The 20,913-nt window shown below is 46.0% G+C and overlaps 1 protein-coding gene across 3 annotated transcripts in view; it reads right to left on the reverse strand.

The window, feature by feature from the left end:
• Window positions 1-13,640: 13,640 nt before the first annotated feature.
• Window positions 13,641-20,913, reverse strand: part of CNGA3 (cyclic nucleotide gated channel subunit alpha 3) — a gene marked incomplete at its 5' end in the record, with an annotated part of 34,297 nt that continues 27,024 nt past the window's right edge. For all 3 annotated transcript variants that reach the window (XM_084752210.1, XM_084752209.1, XM_084752211.1), the window contains 2 exons: window positions 13,641-15,690; window positions 19,489-19,595. In XM_084752210.1, coding sequence (XP_084608336.1) covers window positions 14,291-15,690; window positions 19,489-19,595 — 1,507 coding nt within the window. In that variant the 3' untranslated portion in view covers window positions 13,641-14,290. The remainder of the gene's footprint in view (window positions 15,691-19,488; window positions 19,596-20,913) is intronic.

The raw sequence follows: 20,913 nt of genomic DNA on the forward strand, positions 1-20,913 counted from the left end.
TTAGAACAAGCCTTATTTTGCCTGGCACTGGACAGATATTAACCCCATAAACTACCTCCCGTTATCTCCCAGCCCCCATCTCATGTCATTTGCTTTGATTGTTTCTGTCTTGGCTACTTCCCCATCAATTCTCCCAGAATACACTTGCTTAGGTTGTTCATCTGGGCCGCTTCTTTCCATTCAGAATTCTGACTCCTGGCCCACGTGGCTCTTTCCTATCCCATGAGGATCCGGTCCCCTGCCCTCTCTGCCCCTTCTCCTCTCCCTCTCCCCTCCCCCTCCCTCCTTCACCCCCTCCCTTTTCTCCTCTTTCCCAAGATTCTTCTGTCCCTAACCCTGCAAACCTTAGCTCTGCCCTTCATGTCTACCCTTCCCAGGTGTAGACCTTTTTTTTTTCTTTATTAACCAATCAACATTAAGCTAGGCAGAGCAAGGTTTACACAACAAGGACAGGTGTGCCCGTTCCCGAGAATGTGCTTGTCTGGGCAGCAGCCAGATCTCAGGAAGCAAAATAATTGACAATCAAACACAAAGCACTGGACCACACTATTGCAAATCACCATGGAAACAAACTTCTGGGCTTGACTGTGGGGCATCACCTGGATTAGGTGACTAAGGTGGGAACACTGCTAAGTACTGCTACCCCAGCGTGGGTCAAAGAGTATCCTGTGAGCTGGGAAGGTGAACAGGGAACTGCAAGACACACTAATGGGCTCTGGGATACAGGGATCCCTTTGGAATACCCCCTGATCCTGGTCCTAAAGCTGGGCAGTTAGGGCTACCAGCAAGTACAGGATCTCAGAGAGGCCAATAGGTGTAGAGACCATGCACCCCATGTTTCCTAACTCCCACACCCTCCTGAGTCTCCTGCCCCTGAAAAACAAGTATATGCAGTTCTGGTCTTAATGGGTCTCTTCCTTTGCCTCCACTCAGCACCTAGAAGTCAAACCACTTTTGCCTTCGAATGGACTGATTCTGAGGGACAGCTTATAGGCCAACTGACCTGGACTCAGTTGCCTCAGGGCTTTAAAAACTCCCCCAGATAGCCGGGAGGTGGTGGCGCACGCCTTTAATCCCAGCACTCAGGAGGCAGAGGCAGGTGGATTGCTGTGAGTTCCAGGCCAGCCTGGTCTACAAAGTTAGTCCAGGACAGCCAGGGCTATGCAGAGAAACCCTGTCTTGAAAAACAACAACAGCAACAAAAACAAACAAACAAACAAAATAAAACAACTCTCCCAGATGCTTTGATGAGCCCTGAATGCAGATCTCCTGACTTTCCAACAAAGGTATCTGGAGAACGTTCTGTTTTAGCATGTGGATGATGTCCTCAGAGCTTCAAAAACAGGAAAAAAAAAATGTAAAAAGGACACAGAAGGCCTACTAAAAAAGACTACAGATCTTAACTCAAAAGGCCTAGCCTTGTCGCCTACTTGGGGTACCGTTGGAAGCAGGCAAGCAGACTCTGTACCAAGACTAATTATCCTGTGGCTCCCTTGCCTGAGACGAAGAAGCAGACATAGGAGTTTACGAGTGCAGTCAGGTATTGCTGCTTGTGCATACCCGGTTTGTGGAGCTAGCTAAGCCACTGTGTTACTAGCACCAGCAACACCCAGCCAAATGTGGAGTGACTTGTTTTGTTTTGTTTTTTTCCAGACAGGGTTCCTCTATGTAGCCTTGGCTATCCTGGACTCCCTTTGTAGACCAGGCTGACCTTGAACTCACAGGGATCAGCCTGCTTCTGCTTCCCTGGTGCTGGGATTACAGGTGTAGACCACCACACCTGACATAGAGTGACCCCTAAAAAAAGCATCTGAGGCCTTCTTCAGGCCCACATCTCTGCACTGGCCCTAGCCCCCTGGGTGTCTCTAAGCCCTTTACTTGTGGCCATGGCTAGGCTATTAATCTTTTTGCTCCAAGCTCTTACTGTGGCATCCTGCTTGCTCAACTGCCTACTTAGCTATGTGAGACAGAGAATAAATTCTGTTAAATTGTTAATACTGAGGAAATGATACAGAGTCCAATTTGGCTCACGCCTAATAAGGAATATAACAGGCTCCAGACCTTAAACAACTGACATCGTGCTCGAGGCACCATCCTCACCTAAGAATGCATACACCCCGACACTTGCCACAACAAAACAAAGACACGATCCATCCACAGTTCTAGGAAAGTCTCTAAATGTGCTAATCTTGCTTTCATGGTTTCTATCGCTATAATGATTGCTAACTGTTCTTGCTAATTAAACAGTGTCAAACCAGGATGCATTAAAGAATATTTTTAATTCATTTTTATTTTGTATACAGCGCTCTGCCTGCACGTACACTTGTCCGCCAGAAGAGAGTACCAAATCTCATTATAGATGGTTGTGAGCTACCATGTGGTTGCTGAGAATTGAACTCAGGACCTCTGGGAAAGTACACAGTGCTCTTAATGACTGAGCTATCTCTCCAGCCCCAAGGATGCATTTTATTTTATTTATTTATTTTTTATGTATAAAGCCAAAACTGGCAAGGCTCAGCTCTGCATGGTTTGGATGAGTTCCCTGTGCAGCCACTGGCCTATGAAGTAAAGATTTCCTACCTGGCTTTAAGCGTGTCCATGTCCTCTCCCGTTGAGATACCTCAAAACAATGCCATTTAGCAAATACAGGCTCAAGGCAAATCGATAAATCAGAAGACTAGGAGAATAAAAAAATAACAACCTCACAGGGTCCTCACTGGCTAGGACAGAAAGGGGAGGACCCAGATCTCTTCACTAAAGGTCTTGAGGGCCCCTGGTCCAGGATTCTATTTGCATCTTTCATAAACATACACATAGTCAGGTACACTAAAGAAATAAACAATGACAAAAGTAATATGCCGCCATGATTAAAATTGTTCTCCCAACCACACTCCCCGCGTTGGTTGCCAGACTTAATCATGTCTGGGCTGGATCTGCTCCATCAGGCCACGCCCTTTCTTTCCATCTTTTTCCTTTCTTCTTTTCTTCTTCCTCCCTCCTCATTGCCCCTCCCTGAGACCCCCAAGCCCAGAAACTGAAGCCCCGCCCATTTCTCTTCTGCCCAGTTATAGGCTGTGCAGCCTCTTTTATTTAACCAATCAGAGAATATTGGGGAGCAACGCCTACACAACATCATTTGGTGTTCCTGAGAACGCACTGCACTGGTCTGGACTTCAACCAGATCTTAGGGGCCCAGAAATTAGCATTTGTAAGCATAGCCCCAGACCAGCCCCCCAACAATGCAAGCTTATGTCTAATTAGAACTATAGAAATCAATAGAACACCCCTCTCCCAAGTAATTGTTAAAAAGCCAAATTAATGAGTCAATCAGCACTCAAGGGCCGAAATAGTGTAGGGGCAAAATTAATGCCATATCTTATATATAATTTATATTCTGCAATTAATGATGGTCTGTATGAGAACCTGTCCTCCAGGTGCCCTTCTTCCTGCGTTTTGGGAATGACACCTGCCAGCACTCTCCAGAAATTGCACCGGAACAATTAAATACAACTAATACCCAATGATCCCTGGAGATTCAGCCTCCTGGACCCAACCTGCTGGAATGCCTGCACTCCTGAGACTCACAACTTTTCCCTGGAGATCCGGTTCCCACCCAGCCTGCCTAAAGGACTGCACTCCTGAGACTCACGACTCCGGTTTATGGTTTTGTCCTTGCTTCCCGGTGACCCCCACTCCTAATTACAGTTTTTCCTTATAAACCCATTGCCCTTAAAGCTCCGGGATCACTCTCCTATCCTGCTGCGTCAGGAAGGATGATGAGCCGAAGCTCTGAGCCCGAAATACAGGACCCTGTGTTTGTTGCATCGGTATCGAGTCCTGGTGGTCTTTTTGGGGGGTCTCGCGATCTGGGTAATCTCGACATAACAAAAGGACGATTTCTGAGAGTTTGAGGTCCGTTTCAGTAACAGTACTGAGTCTGAGGCCAACTGCATAGGGGATCATCTCTGCCGCTCAGCCAGCCCCCAGGAGTTCTGGAGCTGTGAGGAGGGCGGCTGAGTTGTCAAGGTGACTGTAGGGGGTGGACTTTGTGCTTGCTTTGTGTTTTAGTGTCTGGGAGGGGCTCAATGTCCTCTGGCCACAGGACAATCTCAAAGGTGTTGCCGGTGAACTCTCAGAACCAGCCTCTTCAGCTCCTGTTGCCCGCCCCCCACCCCGCAGCGTGAGGGAGGGGGAGCTGGGTTGTCAAGGTAACTGTAGGAGGTGGGCTTTGTGCTTGCTTTGTGTTTTAGTGTCTGGGAGGGGCTCAGTGTCCTCTGGCCGCAAGACAAAGGTGTTGCCTGTGAACACTCAGAACCAGCCACTTCAGTTCCTGTTTCTCCCACAGCATGAAGACAGTTATAAATGTTGGGAGACACTGGGTCAGAGCTACCTTAGTCATAGGACCACTGGCCACCACAAGCCAATGAGCTGGGGCTCAGACGGCTCACCCCAGGACCAGGAGACAGAAACCTCTGTGTTTCTGTGTGGAAGAAAAACGGCTGAGCCCAAGGGGAAGGCAATCTTGACCGGCTTTACCCCTTTGAGACACCATGGATACCCCACTGAGATAAACATCGTGACGGACTGAGAGGATCCAACCTGGTGCTGGGGGGTGTGGGGCGGGATTAAAGGGAAGGACCGGGGACTCCAGCCGGGCTATTGTATTGCAAATCGACCATTGCTGGGAGGACCAAACCAGAGAGGAGACTGGGGTTGTGGACCTACGGGAAGAGGCTGAAGGAGTTAAGACAGCTTCTAGGGGAGAGGATCTGCGAGCAGGCCCAGAGACCTAGCGATTCGTCCTGTGGAACTGATACCCGGAAGGTTGTCTTTAATTTCCTTTCCTTTCATTTTTTGGTTTTTCTAGACAGGGTTTCTCTGTGTAGCCTTGGCTGTCCTGGACTCACTTTGTAGACCAGGCTGGTCACAAACTCACATCCATCCACCTGCCTCTGCCTCCCGAGTGCTGGGATTAAAGGCATGCGCCACCGCGCCCGGCTTTTCCTTTTCCTCTTGCTTAGAGTAGTCAGGTTGTAAGGAAGGTACCTTTGTTTAATAAATTCATAATAAAATCGAATTGTTAAGGAACCAGAGCCAACAAGGCTGACCTCCAACTGTGGTAATCTTCCCACCTTAGCCTCCTGAGAGCTGAAAACAGGTGTGAGTCGCCATGGGCACCCTCTCCCCCTCTCTCGCCCTCTCCCCTGCCAGGCGGGCAGCAGAACTACAGGAGCCTTGGGGCCTGGCTGACCAGAATTCCCTTGCCCTGTGCCAAGGATGCAATAGCTTTGCAACACGACCAGCCCACAACAGCCCCAGAGCCCGAAACCAGGATACTTTGCTGACAGAATTTCTGGAAACAACAGTTTTGTTCCTTCCTCCTACAGATCCAACTAAGTGTGAATACAATTTTCCCCTAGTAGTTCCTCCCAGCCCGAACAGTTTTGTTTTGTTTTTTAATGTTGGGAAACACTGGGTCAGGGCTACCTTGGTCATAGGACTAAGGTTGGTTGGGTCCATTGAAGAAGGTAGATGCAGGAATACAGAATGCCCTTCCTCTGGGCAGCCCACTGTCCTTCAGCTGAGGTGGACATTTCAGCAGCTCATCATGTGGACAGCCCGCCCCCCGCAGCAGGACAAACATCACCTTTTAATCTAATATCCCTTCTCTCTTCCTTACCTTTGCTCCTTTTCTTTGATTTTTCCTTTCTTTAGCGAGTCAAGGTCTTACTAAGTACCCCAGGCTGATCGCCAACTTGCCACCCTCTTGCGGCCTCTCTACTCCCCAACCCCAAGGAACAAACAAAGCCATTCTTTAAAATGATGGAAAACAAATTACCCAACGTGGATATTTTTGAATTCCTAGTCACAGTTAAGAACTTAAAGTCACTAAAATATGTAAATTGGTATGAAAACAAATAACTGGTTTTGTAAAAATGAAATTCTTTGAGTTTTAAGGCATGTACATCTTGTTATCCCTTTGTTTATGGAAGTCATAGCTTGGTTTTGTTTTGTTTTGGCAACATTGTAAATCTTCAGGAGTTTAAAAATAGTTCAAATTTTGAGACACTGAGTTATCCATTAGCAACTGATACTGGCAAAGTCAAATGCGTGCTAAAGAGCTCAGAAATGGAGTATATCATTTTGAGGAGTTGCTGCAGTATCTGGGGGAGTTGAACAGTGACAATGACTAAGAACCCCTGCCTTGGGGCTGGAGAGGTGGCTCAGAGGTGGAGAGCATTTGTTGCTCCTGCAGAGGACCTGGTTCAATTCCTAGCACCCACTTGATGGTTCAGAATGAGCTGGAATTCCAATCCCAGGGGATCCAGCACCCTCTTCTGGTCTCTGTGGGTATCAGGCACACAGATTCATGCAGGGAAAAGAGTTATATACATAAAATGAAAATAGACAAATATTTTGAGGAACTCCTGTCTTTATCGCTGTGAAGAAGGGAATAAAATACAGCCACCCTGTCCAGATAAGATTTTGTGGCTCTTGACAAAAATTGTCAAACTGCTTAGAATCACTTATTGGAACAGGACCCTCTACTGCCATCTGCTGGAAGATTGTCATAATCAAAACAACAGAATAATCCTTTCAAAGATTTGGTGGTGGTGTCCAACTAAAGCAAACCATTATGTGGTATTCTTGAACAAACATGGTCACTAAGGACAGGCTAACTTTTCCTCTGGCTCCTAGTCAAAGACTGAACAGTCTGCCCCACTGGAGGGGACACTGTCTATACTGCTCCTAACGACATCCTGGACTATATATATACAGTGAACGGTCAAAAGATTCCCTGGGATAATCTTGATGTACCTAATATTCTACTCAGATAGAAAATGTCTGTAGGTATGGTTAATGAGCACAAGCATGTGACCGACTCTATTGCACCACCATAGTATGAAGTAATGTCAAACCGAGAGGGTGGGTATCTCTTTTAGGACAGATGAAGATGCAACAAAAGTGCCTCTCCACACCCCCAGGCTCTGTCTGGAGGCTGCAGAACTCTGGCATCAAGGGGAAAGCAAAACCAAAAGCAGTGCCCTGGTCTGTGCTAGTCAGGTGCACCCTCGCTGCGTGGTGGCAGCCACGTGCACCCTCACTGCACGGTGGCAACCAGGTGCACCCTCACAGCACAGTGGCAGAATAAGAAACTTATGTGGCATCTGCCACCCAGTGTTGGGCTCCATTCATCCTGGCAGCCAGCACCGTCTTCATGAATGTGACTTACTATTCACTAATGTCTGCAGGCAGCCAAATAGGGACGACAAGGAATAGAGATTTTAGCAACCTTTGTGGAGGAAAAGTGTATTAGGCAAGATTTTCTGGAGTGACTGAACTGTTAGAATATATAATATACTAATGCGCGCACACGCACACACGCATGCACGCGCACACGCGTACACGCGCTGCTCAGTCCAACGGTGACTGTCTGCATGCTGCAACTGAACTGACAGATTATCACACACACGCTGGCCAGTCCAACAGTGGCTGTCTGCATGCTGCAGAGTCTGAGAACCTCTTAGCATCTCAGCCCACGAGGCTGGCGGCCTCAGCAGTCCTAATCAGGCGCAGAAGCCCTAGAAGCTCCTTCAAGAGCTGCTGGTTTTCAGTCCATGTTGGAAACCCAGAGAAGCTGGAGTCTGGTGCCTTGCAGAAGATGGTGGCGGCAGCAGGAACAGCGCCATCAATGGGGGTAGGTGCACATATCAGCAAGAATGGAAGGCAGGCAGGCAAGCAAGACCCCCCACCCAGACTGTTTTATAGTTGTTGCACCCCTTAGAAAGTACTATCCTCCTTAGGGGAGGGTCTTCTTGCCTCAGTTAATGCTTCCTGGAAAAGACAGACCCTCTGAGAGGTGTGTTTCTTTGTTGATCCTAATCCCATAAAGCTGACAACGAAGATGAATCATTACAAGTGAAAAATGAAAGATGGTCAGCTTTCTCCTGTAAACTGACATGAGGCTTCTTTGCCTAGGGCTAATGTAGCTCTCGTGGTATCCTGTGGGTACATGAGGAAGGCGATTTGGAAGGCTACCTTCAGCTCACTGTTTCAGGAGACTGACCTCTGGTGGTGGGTACAAGTTATGGCAGAAAGCCTTGGACAGGCACCTGGTCCAGGCTCAGAGTGTGAGAGTCTGAGCCATTCTCTAATGTCCTGTACACTAAAACACCATCATATTTCAGGGGATGAGGCAGTGGGGGAAGAAGTACCAAGACGTATATTGGAATCCAGAAGGGGACTCGATGCATTCCAGGTCAATGTCATCACAGTAAGGCATCTTACTGTATTAGTTACTTTTCTGTTGCTGTGATAAAACACCAGGGCCTAGTCAGCCTATAGAAGAAAGGGGTTATTTGGGCGTAGGCTCCCAGAGGCCTTAAGAGCCCACCGCCACAGAGAACTGTGGCAGCTAGCAGCATGGCATGGCAGACACAGGAAGCTGAGTGCTCACATCTTGAACCCCAAGCACAAGGCAGAGAGAGCAAACTGGAAGCAGCATGGGGCTTCTAACGCCAAAGCTGTCCCTTAGTGACATACTTCCTCCAGCAAGTCTGCAACACCTAAACTTCCCCCAAACAGAGCCATCAACTGGGGACGAAGTGTTCAAATGTTCAAGACTATGGGAGTAATTTCTCATTTTAACCACCACAGGGTCTGAGTACCCCCATTCCTTCCAGCTGTCTGGTTCCTTGGAGCTCAGAACGTGCATTCTCCTTGTCCATTGCTGGGCAAGGAAATTCCAGCGTGCCTTAGCCAGGGTGTGACGCTGGACTATATCAAACTGAGGATTCCTAGCCATAGTGGACAGTCATGCTCTGACTATCTGACATTTTACAGAGTAGCCTTTCAGCCTCACCAGCATCAGAAGTGACTATATTGGGGGGGGGGTGCTATGGAAGCACAGATTTTAATATTGAGACCCTAATCTAAGTATTCAAGGTACCCAGGGAGGCTCCTATCCTAACTTCATTATGACAAGCTCACTGTGCATGTCACCTCAGAAGTGACATTAATGATTAAAGTAAGGCCTGGAACTTGGGGGTGCTAACTGTAAATTACAGGGTTTTTTTTTTTTTTTTTAAGAATATGAGGTTTATTTAATGAGCATGGGGAGAGAAGGAAACGGGGGAGGGGTATGAGAGAGAGGGGGCGGGAAGAGGAAGAGAGGGGAGAGAGAGGAAAAGTAAGAGGCAGAGAGGCGTAAATTACACATTTAAAACCACGAACCAAGGTGAATACTTATGTGAAGTGAGAAAATCATCAAGTGCCACCGGTTGAAAATGCTACAAGAGTCAGAACAAGGTTAATATTTTTTTATTGGTTAATGCTACTGCTTTGGGCTATCTATCCTAACCACTTATAAATGCTGGGCAGTGAGGACATATCCACGTGTAAATGTCTGTCACACTCCTGGTGTGGGACCTGCCTGCTCCCCTGTATAGATGTCACACAGTAACTAAACATTCCCCGAGCCCTGGGGTCTTATTCTCTCTTGACCACTTTCACCTAAAAGCAGTCTTTCTAAAAAGAGCAAGAAGAAAAATGTAGGCCAAATATTTTGATATGAGATGAAACTGTAAAAAGTAACAAAGGTATGTGTGGGTAAATATCTATGTCTTAAATGAAAGGCCTTCAATATGACACCGAAATGGCAAAAATCAAAGACTGATACATTTAATTCTATCAAAACACAGAAACCTGACTCCAGTTCTGATTCTAAGATATGTAAATATGGCTACATCTACTTCAAACAAAAGGAACACCAAATAACTCACAGATGTTTCCTGGAATTCTCTTGTAAACATATCTGTGCCTTCCCTCTCATTAGTTTATTTTCCAGTCATTTATAAAATGAGCACAGACTCAGTGACCTTCATGTTGTAGTTTAGATTAGAATCTCATACTAATTTTTTAATGTTGCTAGATGGTTTTAATTTTGGCACTGGGAATTTCAAAATGACACCAAAAGAAATTCCCAGTGGGCAGGGTCCCTTTGACATACTCATTTGTGTTTTTCCAGCACTTTCTAGCATCACAAAGATGGTCCGGGTGTATGGTTTATCCCTAGAATCATCCGGGTACCTTTTATTGGAAAAAGATATTTAGGAACCAAGTTGTGTTCTTCACAAAAGATATTAGTCAGAGCTAGGGATCTATCTATGTGCATACACACACGATCTCTCTGTGTGTGTATCTGTCTAGAAAAACAAATTTATACCACAGGACTTTTTCTTGCCCCCTATGATGGTTGGCTTTAATTGCCAACTTGACACGTTGCAGAACCACCTCGGAGGAGAGGCTCAATGCGGGGTTGTCTACATTGGGTGGGCCTGTGGTCCATAGGGGATTGTCTTTGTTGACTGATGTGGGAAGATCTAGCCCACGGTGGGCGGCACCATTCCCTAGGCTGGGAATCGGAACTGTATAAGAGAGGTTAAACCAGGATAAGCAAGCAAGCAAGCAAGCAAGCAAGCAAGCAAGTGTACGCATCCATTTCTCTCTGCTCTTCGATGTGGATGTGATGTGACTGGATGTTTGAGGCTCCTGCCCTGACTGTAATGAGGAATGGTAAGCTGAAATAAACCTTTTCTTCTTTAAGTTGCCTTTTCGCCAGAGCAATTTTATCACAGCAATGGAAATAAAACAAAAGCATCTCCTTACCTATTTGAAACTTCCTTCTCCATGGTAATCTTGTCTTTTATTTTTACTAGCCTTCCATCTGTCCACTTACCCATACATAGTATACATGTAATTTCAGAAGTATTCACCAATACCTCCATGTTAAAGAATTTACATCTAGGGGCTGGAGAGATGGCTCAGCGGTTAAGAGCACTGTCTGCCCTTCCAAAGGTCATGAGTTCAATTCCCAGTAACCACATGGTGGCTCACAACCATCTATAATGAGATCTGATGCCCTCTTCTGGTGTGCAGGTGTATGTGCAGGCAGAACAATGTATACATAATAATAAATAAATCCTTAAAAAAAAGAATTTACATCTATAGTATGTGAGTTCATGCCACTTCCTTCTGTCCTTTGCCTTACCTTACAGTTTTAAAAGATACTTAGCCTTCATTTTACCCTATAGACTCAATAAGATTAGGCCCTGTGTTCGTAATACAGACAGACTCATTTGTTAGAATCTTCTTTCCTTCCTGGCATGTCCCTACATCCTTGTTGATATTGAAAACATTGTTTACCCTAAAGTTTACTCTTTTTTTTTTTCTTTGAGGTAGGGTCTCATGTAGCTCTGGCTACTCTCGAATTTTGTTTGTAGCTGAGGCTGGCCTTGAACATTTGATCTTTCTGCCTCCATCTCCCGGTGCTGAGACTATAGACCTGGCTTCGAGTTGGCTCTCTGTGATGTACAGCTATGGGAGTTCAGGCAAGGGCATAAACTCATGCACCTACAACACCAGGACCATAAAATATGTCACAGTAGGAATTAGCTCCTTTGTAACCACCCACTCTCCCTCTCCCAGCTCCCAACAAGCAGTGAGTTCCTTTCCATCTTTGTTTTTCTTTTTCTAGAATGGTTTTGCATGAATCGGTATAACAGCTTGTTCATTCCTATTGCTGAGCAGTGTTGGATTGTATGTTTTTCTGGCTTCCACCTCTTGAGTGAAAACAGGGTCCTCCCCCCGCCCCCCCATGTGTGTATTTATAAATAGAGATACTATAAACATTTGTGTACATGTTTTATGTGACTAGTGAATTTGATGCCGACTGATTTATTTATTTAGGATTCTTTCCTGGATGTGTTCCAGGTGCATGGAAGGTGGGACCTTAAGTATGTGGAAGGTATTGTCAGTCAAACTCAAAAGTTCTTCTCACTGTCCTCATTCTTCTAGAACTTTCTCTAAGAGGCAGCCCGGGGAGATTGGAAGGCAGGCAGAGGGAGGGGAGAGTGGGCTTTCCTTTGCTTACCTGTATGATTCTCTGGGTTTGGAGCTTAAGTACCAACAGGTACAGAGGCAGCAGCCACTGTTTAATCTGGTCAAGGGGGCTGCTTCTAGCTTCATTTTTGGACTCTAGAACCTAACACCCAGAGCAATGCCACCCACTACATATTGCCAGCATCCCTTTGTTTACAGACATCTCTAAGTTTCTGGGTTATCAGTAACAGCCAACAGTAACTCACCCTCAGCGGTATGAGCTCTAGTTGCTGGGCAACGCCCTTTAGTACCTTCCTTCTTTTAGTTCCAAGCCTGGGGGTAGTCAGCTCCCTTTGCACTTACTGCCCCTGAATAGCCTCAGCACCCATTCCTGCTGCCTCAGACTGTTGACGTGGTCAGTTCCCTCTGATACATTCTTTTTGGTAGAACTTAGTGTGTCATAGTTTTCTTTTGTTCTTGCTTTATGTTCGTTTCTTTTCTATTGTGTTTTGTTTGTTTGTTTGTTTGTTTTAGGATCTATGCTACAGTAAATACTTGTGCATGAGTCTATGTGCCCAGGGCGTTGTCTCTTCTGCTTCTGGCTGTGTGTGTCCCTTCCTGTGGAGTGAATGCTATCCTTTATCATCTCCTGATCTTTGTAGGGAAGCCATTGCCCTACAAATGCACCCTGGTGCTGAATCTGCCCTTATGACAAGAGCTGAATCAGAAGTCCCTTAGCACATTTTAATCCTGCCCTTCATCTTTCCTGTATAAATACGGGTGCGGGCATAATTGATAGCTAAGGCTGTTAAAACAAATTCATTGTTATAAATATTCAATGTTACAAAATATATAGCATAGCTGATTACAGTTTTGCCGATATGAAATTGAATCTATGCTCTTTAATAGACCTCCCCTAACCATTTAAAAGCATTGAACATCAGATGATGCACAGGAGATGGTCATGTGACCCACAAGAAGAGACCCAAATGCGTAACGGAACACACAGCATCTTTTGTACGAACTACATTATGATCGAATTATAGGTTATAACATCTGGCCACTGAGACTGCAACACTGTCAAAGCAAGGATCTGGAGGATTTTGTTTGGTAGAAAAGAAAGGAGGAGGAGGAGGAGGAAGGGGGAAGACAGAAGAAGCATGAAGGGAGAAGAAAGGAAAGAGAAAGAAGGAAGAAAGATGGGAAGGGAGGAAAGAATTTCCAACATGTATTAACATGAGGGGCAGAATACCCATGCCATGCTTTACAGTCACAGAAGCCAAGGGCACATAGGAGAATGGAGTACCTGTTGCTAGCTCTTGCCCTGTGCAAGCTTTTGGCTAGCTAAGAGGTTTGGCCTGAGGGTGTGGTTCCGTGGGGGGCTTGAAGCTTCTTCGGGGTAAAGGCTCAGGTCCCAAGGACATTGGCTGAGTATTTTGTGTCTAATGGTGCTTTGCCTGCATATATGTCTGTGTACCACATGCGTGTGTAGTGCCAGAAGAGGCCACTGGATACCCAGGAAGTCGAGTTACAACAGATGGTTGTAAGCCACAGTTTGGGTCCTGAGAATCAAACCCAAGTCCTCTGGGAACGCAGCACATACTCTTAGCCACCGAATCATCCCTCCGACCCTAGCTGTCGTCGGCTCTTAAAACTTAGGCCACTCCCCCACCTTTCCACTTAGAGTCTCTGTTTAAACAGAGCCACTGTGCGCACGGGGGAAGTGTTTTACCACCGACATATCTCCATATCCTTTTGTGCTTTCACAGATGGTGATGGAGTGAGAATGAGAGAGGAGATTAAATAAATATTCATTATGAGAAAGCTAGGCTAAGAGGCTTAAACACCTCACAGATTTCATTAAATGACTTCCTTCAGTGAGGGACCAGGAGTCTGTCCAAAAAACCAGGTGTAAGCCAAATAAACCTTTTCCTCCCCAACTTGCTTTTAGTTATGATATTTCATCAAAGCAGTAGCAACCCTAATGAAGAGTGGTCCAAGACCCCACGCTGGGCAGCTTACAGCAGGCATGTAAGTCCAGCCTAGGCAATTCTACCCCCTTACTTGGCCTCCACAGGCAACTGCACGTACCCACATACACAATTAAAAACATTAGAATCCTGCATAATACGTTCATTCACTCGGTTGTGAACGCTTCACGCTTTCCAAAGCTCCACTCCTTGCTACGTATTACGTAGAGCTTACAACAATCTACAACTCCATCCAGCCGACAGCCACGAGCTCTCTTCCTAGGCAAGGGAACCAAGGCACTCTCTTGCTGTCACAGCACTTGCAAAGGATCAATAGCGCTGAGGTAAAAGCGCAGCCACGCCCTGTGCCACGCAGAAGTAGATGGTGTCTGACTGGCAGCTGGCCCTGGGAAGCAGGGGGCAGACAGCCACCTGCCTTTTCACTCTGCCTTTGAGGCATCCCCGGAAGTCTCCCCGTTAGGTGCAAATCCATGACTGCTCGCGCTCATCTGGCTCTCCAGGTGGGTGAGCCGCTGTTTCAGTTTCATCTGTGAGGCGTTGTACTCAGCCAGGAGTCGTGCAAACCTTGTCTGCAGGGTGTCCAAGGACGACTCCAGGTACTCCACTTTCTCCTCGATGTCCCTGGTGTCTGCCCTGGCCTTGGCCAGGTCCTCATCGATTAAGTTGTCCTTCATCAGAATCTGCCGACCTTTCTCCTCCAGGGCCTTCTTAGCATCCGGGTACTCGGTGAGGGCCTCCATCAGGTCGTCCTTGGACAGGCAGAACAGGTCTGAGTAGCCAATGCTCCTGATGTTGGCCGTCCTGCGATTCCCCGACTTGCTCCCTTTAATGTTTAAGATGCTGATCTCCCCAAAGTAACTGCCGTCGCTGAGGACCACGAACTGTGTGACGCCGTCGTCGGCCACCACAGCCAGCTTGCCCTCCTTGATGATGTACATCTCCCTGCCAATGTCGCCCTTCTTGCATATGTAGTCCCCAGGGCTGAACACAGCGGGACGAAGCTTCAGCACCAGCTCCACCAGCAGCCCGGCCTCACAGTCCTGGAAGATTCGGACTTTCTTCAGCGTGTCCAGGTGCACGTTGATGGCGATCTCAGCCTTCAGCTTGTCGGGGAGGTTTTTGAGCACTTCCTTTTCATCCACCGTCTTCCTGTTAGCCCACAGGTAGTCAAACCATCGGATAACGCGGGTCTCCAAATCCTTGGTTACCTTGCGGAACTTCATGTACTGCTTGATGGAGTCGATCTTAGCCTGGAACTCGGCTCTCGAAGCATTCATGTTGGAAATCATGGAGCCCACATTGCCCACTATCGTGGCGAAGATCAGAACGCCCACCAGGAAGTCTACAACCACAAAGAGGTACTCCTCATCTTTCACAGGGGGAGGGGTTTCACCAATGGTGGTCAGCGTCAAGGTGGACCAGTAGAGACTGTAGATGTACTTCCTGGAGAGGCGCCCGTACTCCGGCTTGGAGATGTTCGGATAGACCCAGGAGTCTGTCCCAAAACCAATGAACTTGGAAATGGCAAAGTAGATGCAGGCATTCCAGTGGATGATAATGAGGATGTAGAGGACCAAGTTCCCTATCCTGAACACGTTGGGGTAGTTGGTCCTCGTCTCCGTGCGGTCAAAGAATTCAAAGAGCCGAGAGAACTTAAGTAGACGGTTGAACCTCAGTTCCGGGTAGTTTATGCCCATCTTTACATAAGCCAGGTCTGTGGGAATGAGAGACAGGATGTCGAGCTTGAAGTGCAAGGTCTCTCTGTAATGTTTCCACAGCCTCTTGGTATCCCTGACCATCAAGCCTTGCTCAAGGAAACCTAGGGAGGGAGAAGGGGACGGTTACTTGGGCACCAAAGAGGCTTAAACTGGCTATAGAAAGCTATTTCCCATCGTGGTTATACAATAGACAGCGATGTGTATATGATGCAAACAATACTAGACATAACACATTAATGCTGAAACTCTCTGGTATTTTTTTCTATAATGTTTCAATCTCTTCTGTTTTTTTTTTTTTTTTTTTTTTTTTCTCCACTGGGAATTGAAGCCAGGGCTTTGCATAAGCAAGGGTTCTATAAGTGAGCTACATCCCCAGTTCTCCATTCAGGTTTCAATGAAGAAGAGATAAACATGTTTTTTGTTTATATCACAAGTGGAGGATGAGAAAAAGACTTGTGTGAGCGCAGGTGATGTTTATCCCCTTAGAATTCAAACCACCATGTGGGGAGATTGGTTATTAACCAGCTGAAAAACATCCTCAAATAAATTCTGAAAGGAGGTATAAAAATGAGCCAAAAACAAGAGGCAGGGACTTTGGAGACTTGGGATAGTTTTGGCTGTTTGTCGCTCCACTTCGAGAAGCCTCTAGAGAGAACCGCTCGAGGGAAGGCTTTGGGGTTCCGGGCTTTAGTTCAGGCTCCAGGTTCTGGTTTCTCCAGGTTCCAGCAGAATAAATCCTGCTGACTATGTCAGGAGAAATGTTCTTTGGAACTGATATCCTTACGGTTTCATTATATATATATATATATATATATATATATATATATATATATATATATATATATATATTTGTTTGTTTTTGAGACAGGGTTTCTCTGTGTAGCCTTGACTGTCCTGGACTTACTTTGTAGACCAGGCTGGCCTTGAACTCACAGCGATCCACCTTCCTCTGCCTCCTTAGTGCTGGGATTAAAGGCGTGCGCCACCACACTTGGCATTATTGTATTCTTTAATCTTCTTTTCCTATTGTTTAGGTTTGTCGGGTTATAAGTGAGGTACTCTCGGTTAATAAGTTCATAATAAAATATATTTGTTAAGAAAATTGAGCCTACACATCAATTGGGTGACTTTGAGAATAGACTGAATATTAGCAAAGAATGAAAGCTGAGTGTTAAAAGACAAACATGTGAGATGCCCATTGGGGTGGGTGAGGAAGCATGAGCCTTCGAAGTGCCATTCTGCCTTTCACATACGCTTGAAAACATTAAGCATGCAACTTCAGAGGCTCAGATAAAGCCCACCAAGCTGGTATTGCCACTAGTGGTGGTCAGTGGAACAGGGCTGGGCTTGTCCCCCAGAGCGTAAGCCATCGGGCACTTTTTACAAATTCAAGGTGTCACTGCTGCTAGCCCAAGACCTTTGTTAAAAATGCAAAGTAAGGTTGTTGTCATATACGACCCGTACAAGCTCCGGCTCTCCTGTTCCTCAGTTCACTCTTGTTAAATGGCTGCCCTTCAGGGTCCACAGAGTGACTCGCTCCAGGATCTCTTAGCCTCTTTCCAAGACCCTTAGATGCTTAAGTATCTTCCATAGAATGATGTCCTTATTTGCACATTACCTATGCGTATTTTCTTATTTATTTTACACTCTCTCTAGATTTCTTTTTTTTTTTTTTAAAGGACCCATGTCTTACAAGATCCTCACTGTTTTATTTATTTATTTATTTATTTATTTATTTATTTTAGGATAGTTCTTTTTTTTTTTTTAAGATTTATTTATTATGTATACGGTATGCATCAGATCACATTATAGATGTTTGTGAGCCACTATGTGGTTGCTGGGAATTGAACTCAGGACGTCTGGAAGAGCAGTCAGTGCTCTTAACTGCTGAGCCATCTCTCCAGCCCTCTCTCTAGATTTCTTAGAGTACCCAATAAATATAGCATAAGTACTACAAAGTCATGTTGTGCTGTGTAAGGACAATGACAAGGAAAAATAAAACCTCTAAATGTTCAGCACAGAATTATTTTTCTTTTTTTTTTTTTTTTTTTTTTTTGGTTTTTCGAGACAGGGTCTCTCTGTGTAGCCTTGGCTGTCCTGGACCCACTTTGTAGACCAGGCTGGCCTCGAACTCACAGTGATCCGCCTATCTCTGCCTCCCGAGTGCTGGGATTAAAGGCGTGTGCCACCACGCCCGGCTTACAGAATTATTTTTCAAGTATTTTCTATTCAGTTGATTGGCTCCCAGGTACAGATGTACAGACGGCACGGGTGCTTGTGCGTGTGTTTACGGGGTGCCTTGCGTAGCATCCTTGCTTTTGGACTCCTCGTCCTCTTATGATTCTCCCAAATCTGAAGACTGTTTCCCTGTGGGCTGTGATCGTGGCCACCTGCTTTCTTGCCCCCTCTCTTCCCCAGCTTCCTCCTGAATCGGGCATCGCCAAGGAGGTACCCAAGTCCGAGAAGGGGTACAGTTGATGTCTGAGTGAGGTGAACAAGGGCATTTTATTCTACTCAAGCTTGCCTGAGACAAAGGGCAGGGTCTCCCTGGCTACTCACAGACCGCTGTGCCTGTATATGCCAATATGACTGCAGCGGAGGCCAGCCTCTAGCTGTGTGCTTGAGATCTTTCAGGCTAAGACACTGGGCGCCAGTGTGGAAGGAAGCAGGAGCTGCCAGTCTGCCTGACCGTGGTGTGAATATGCACTTAGGGCCTTGGTCTCTGAGTCAGTAAGGTGGAGGCAGCCTTGCTTCCTGCCTCATGTACTGGTTTTACGAAGAAAGCAAGATGGGCTGAGAGGATTTGGAAGTTGTGAATTTATGGTACAATTTGGTGTGTTTCTATTGAGCACGAGCATGGTGGTGTGGGTGAGAGTTCCAAAATCTTAGAAGCAATATGAAGGCCCTATACAAGTTTAGGGGACATGTCTGTGCACTTTAGAAAAAGATCCCTGGAATTGGACAGCCCTAATTCTCACATATAGGTTGGTCTCAACCCCACCCAGAGGCTGTTTGAAAGAGCTAATTATCTTCCCGGGCCCACTTTTGAATTTCAGCTCTTCACATGTTAAAACTTCTTTGAGGGGACTCAGCAGTTAAGAGTGCCCAGTGCGCTTTCGGGGTTTCACGTTCAGTTCCTAGCACTTGTGTCTCACAAATGCCTGTAACTCCAGCTCCATGTAGGGTTTGATGCCCTCTTCTGGCCTGTATGGGCACTACACTCATGCGTACACACACACACACACACACACACACACACACACACACACACACACACATCGCTTAATTAAAAATAAAATATTTAGGGCTGGAGAGATGATTCATGGGTTAAGAGCACTGGCTGTTCTTCCAAAGATCCTGAGTTCAATCCCCAGCAACCACATGGCGGTTCATACTGAGATCTGGTACCCTCTTCTGGGTCACAGAATATTATACAAATAATAAATAAATAAATCTTTAAAACAAACAGACAAAAAATAAATTGCAAAACCCCTCTGAGAGTTACATGGTCCTTCCACGTTTCTGTGGAGAGGAACTCAGACGATGAACTGAGTGTCACCTCACACAGTCAGAACTAAAAGTTTTCTTTGATATGATAGCTTAGCCTTATGTCACAGGTGACAAAAATAAGGTCCAGAGAGGCACTTGACTTTCTCGTTTAATACTGGGACAGTAGATCCCAGAGCCCAGGTGTCTTAACCCCTGTCAGGTCTTGTTGAAGGATTCAGCATACTAGCATCAACATGCTAGCACCCCACTCTGTGTTTGATGGGTCTCCAGATCTCCCAGGCACCTCTTAGTCAAAGGTAGGTAGCAGCCAGTCTACCACCATGAGTCTTCCTCAGTACGCTATGACCCCCTACTGAGGGGCTAAGTCCTGGGGCTTGGGGAACACTCACCTGTCCGGGCTCGAACCAGCATGTCCACAGCATAAAGGACATCTGAGGAGTAGTCCAGGACCAGCCACAGCATCAGCTGCTCTGACTGAAGCTCATCAAAACAGGCCCTAAAGAAGCCAAGGGTGAGATGTGACAGGAGGGCCTGGTGTCCCTGCCCCGTGCTGTGAACAGGCTCCTTGGAACCAGCCTCAGTTTTCCCTGTGGGGTGACACATGTTACGTGGCAATTTCCTCTGAGGTCACAACATTCTTCTTTGGAAGGAACTTTCTGAAGATAGGATTCTCATAGAGAGGGGAAGCAACACATGTTGCAAAGGGAGGTAAACTACCGCATGGGTGTCACTAAGACAGGAAGTAAACAACTCAAAGTAGCTTCAGGAAGTCCCTGAGACTGACCGCATTCATTAGAACCCTCCCTCCCCAAAGAGTATTAAACAGTAAAGACCGCTGAGAGTCACCCTCCGACAAGCCAAGCTGCAAGGAAAATCCTCAGACAAGCCAGTCAGCCTGGAAGAAGCCGAGATCAGCTGACTGAGGGGCCTGGAAGAGGCTCAGACCAACTGGGCCACTGATGGTGGCAAGCGGGGGGGCTAGGGATGATCACTCCTAGTGTGTAGGGGCCTTTCACGGATGGTGGCAAACATCTAAAAAGGAAAGGGAAAGAAGGAGAGAAAACACACACACACACACACACACACACACACACACACACACACACACGGTGGATGGAACAAACTCTGAAGAGCAGGTTCCAGCCCAAGCAGCTATTGTACTTACACAAATGTACTTTGGTGAGTGGAACAAACTCCAAAGAGTGAGCTCCAACGAACTTATACACATATATATTCCCATACACACATATGTGTGGCTGGAAAAGATTCCAACAACTTTATTAGTTTTCCTACAGATTATATATCCCAGCAAGATCTCTGAAGCAGTACAAAATCACAATGCTATTACATTCCATTTTCTTTAAGTGAATGATTAGAGTGAGTAAACATAAGAAAAACATGTTCTTCAATACCGTCACATGATCAAATGCCTCATGTATTACGGGGTGAGAAACAAATATGAAAAGGAGATTACTCCCAAGAACCCACATACATTTGTAACTGAGCAACTTGTTATATATTAACAGAATAAGCAAGCAACGTAATTTCTCAGCCAGCTTTTCTTTATTAGCAGGCTACAATTTGCAGTTATGAAGAATCATCTTAAAAAGTAATCTTAAAAAAATCGTAAAAGAATCACAAATCTAAAGTTCTATGTAAAAAAAAAAATCCCAGCCATTTCTACTTTAAATCCTAAAGGTGCTCGTCTACTCATTAATAATTTCTATTAAATCATATCAGGAAGCTGAGGGCAAAAATAAGTATAAGAAATTAGTCACCTTGAAGTCCACCTTGTGTGAGAGAGTCACGTCAGC

Source organism: Acomys minous, assembly GCF_964271855.1.
Source record: "Acomys minous genome assembly, chromosome: 13".
Classification (NCBI taxonomy): domain Eukaryota; kingdom Metazoa; phylum Chordata; class Mammalia; order Rodentia; family Muridae; genus Acomys; species Acomys minous.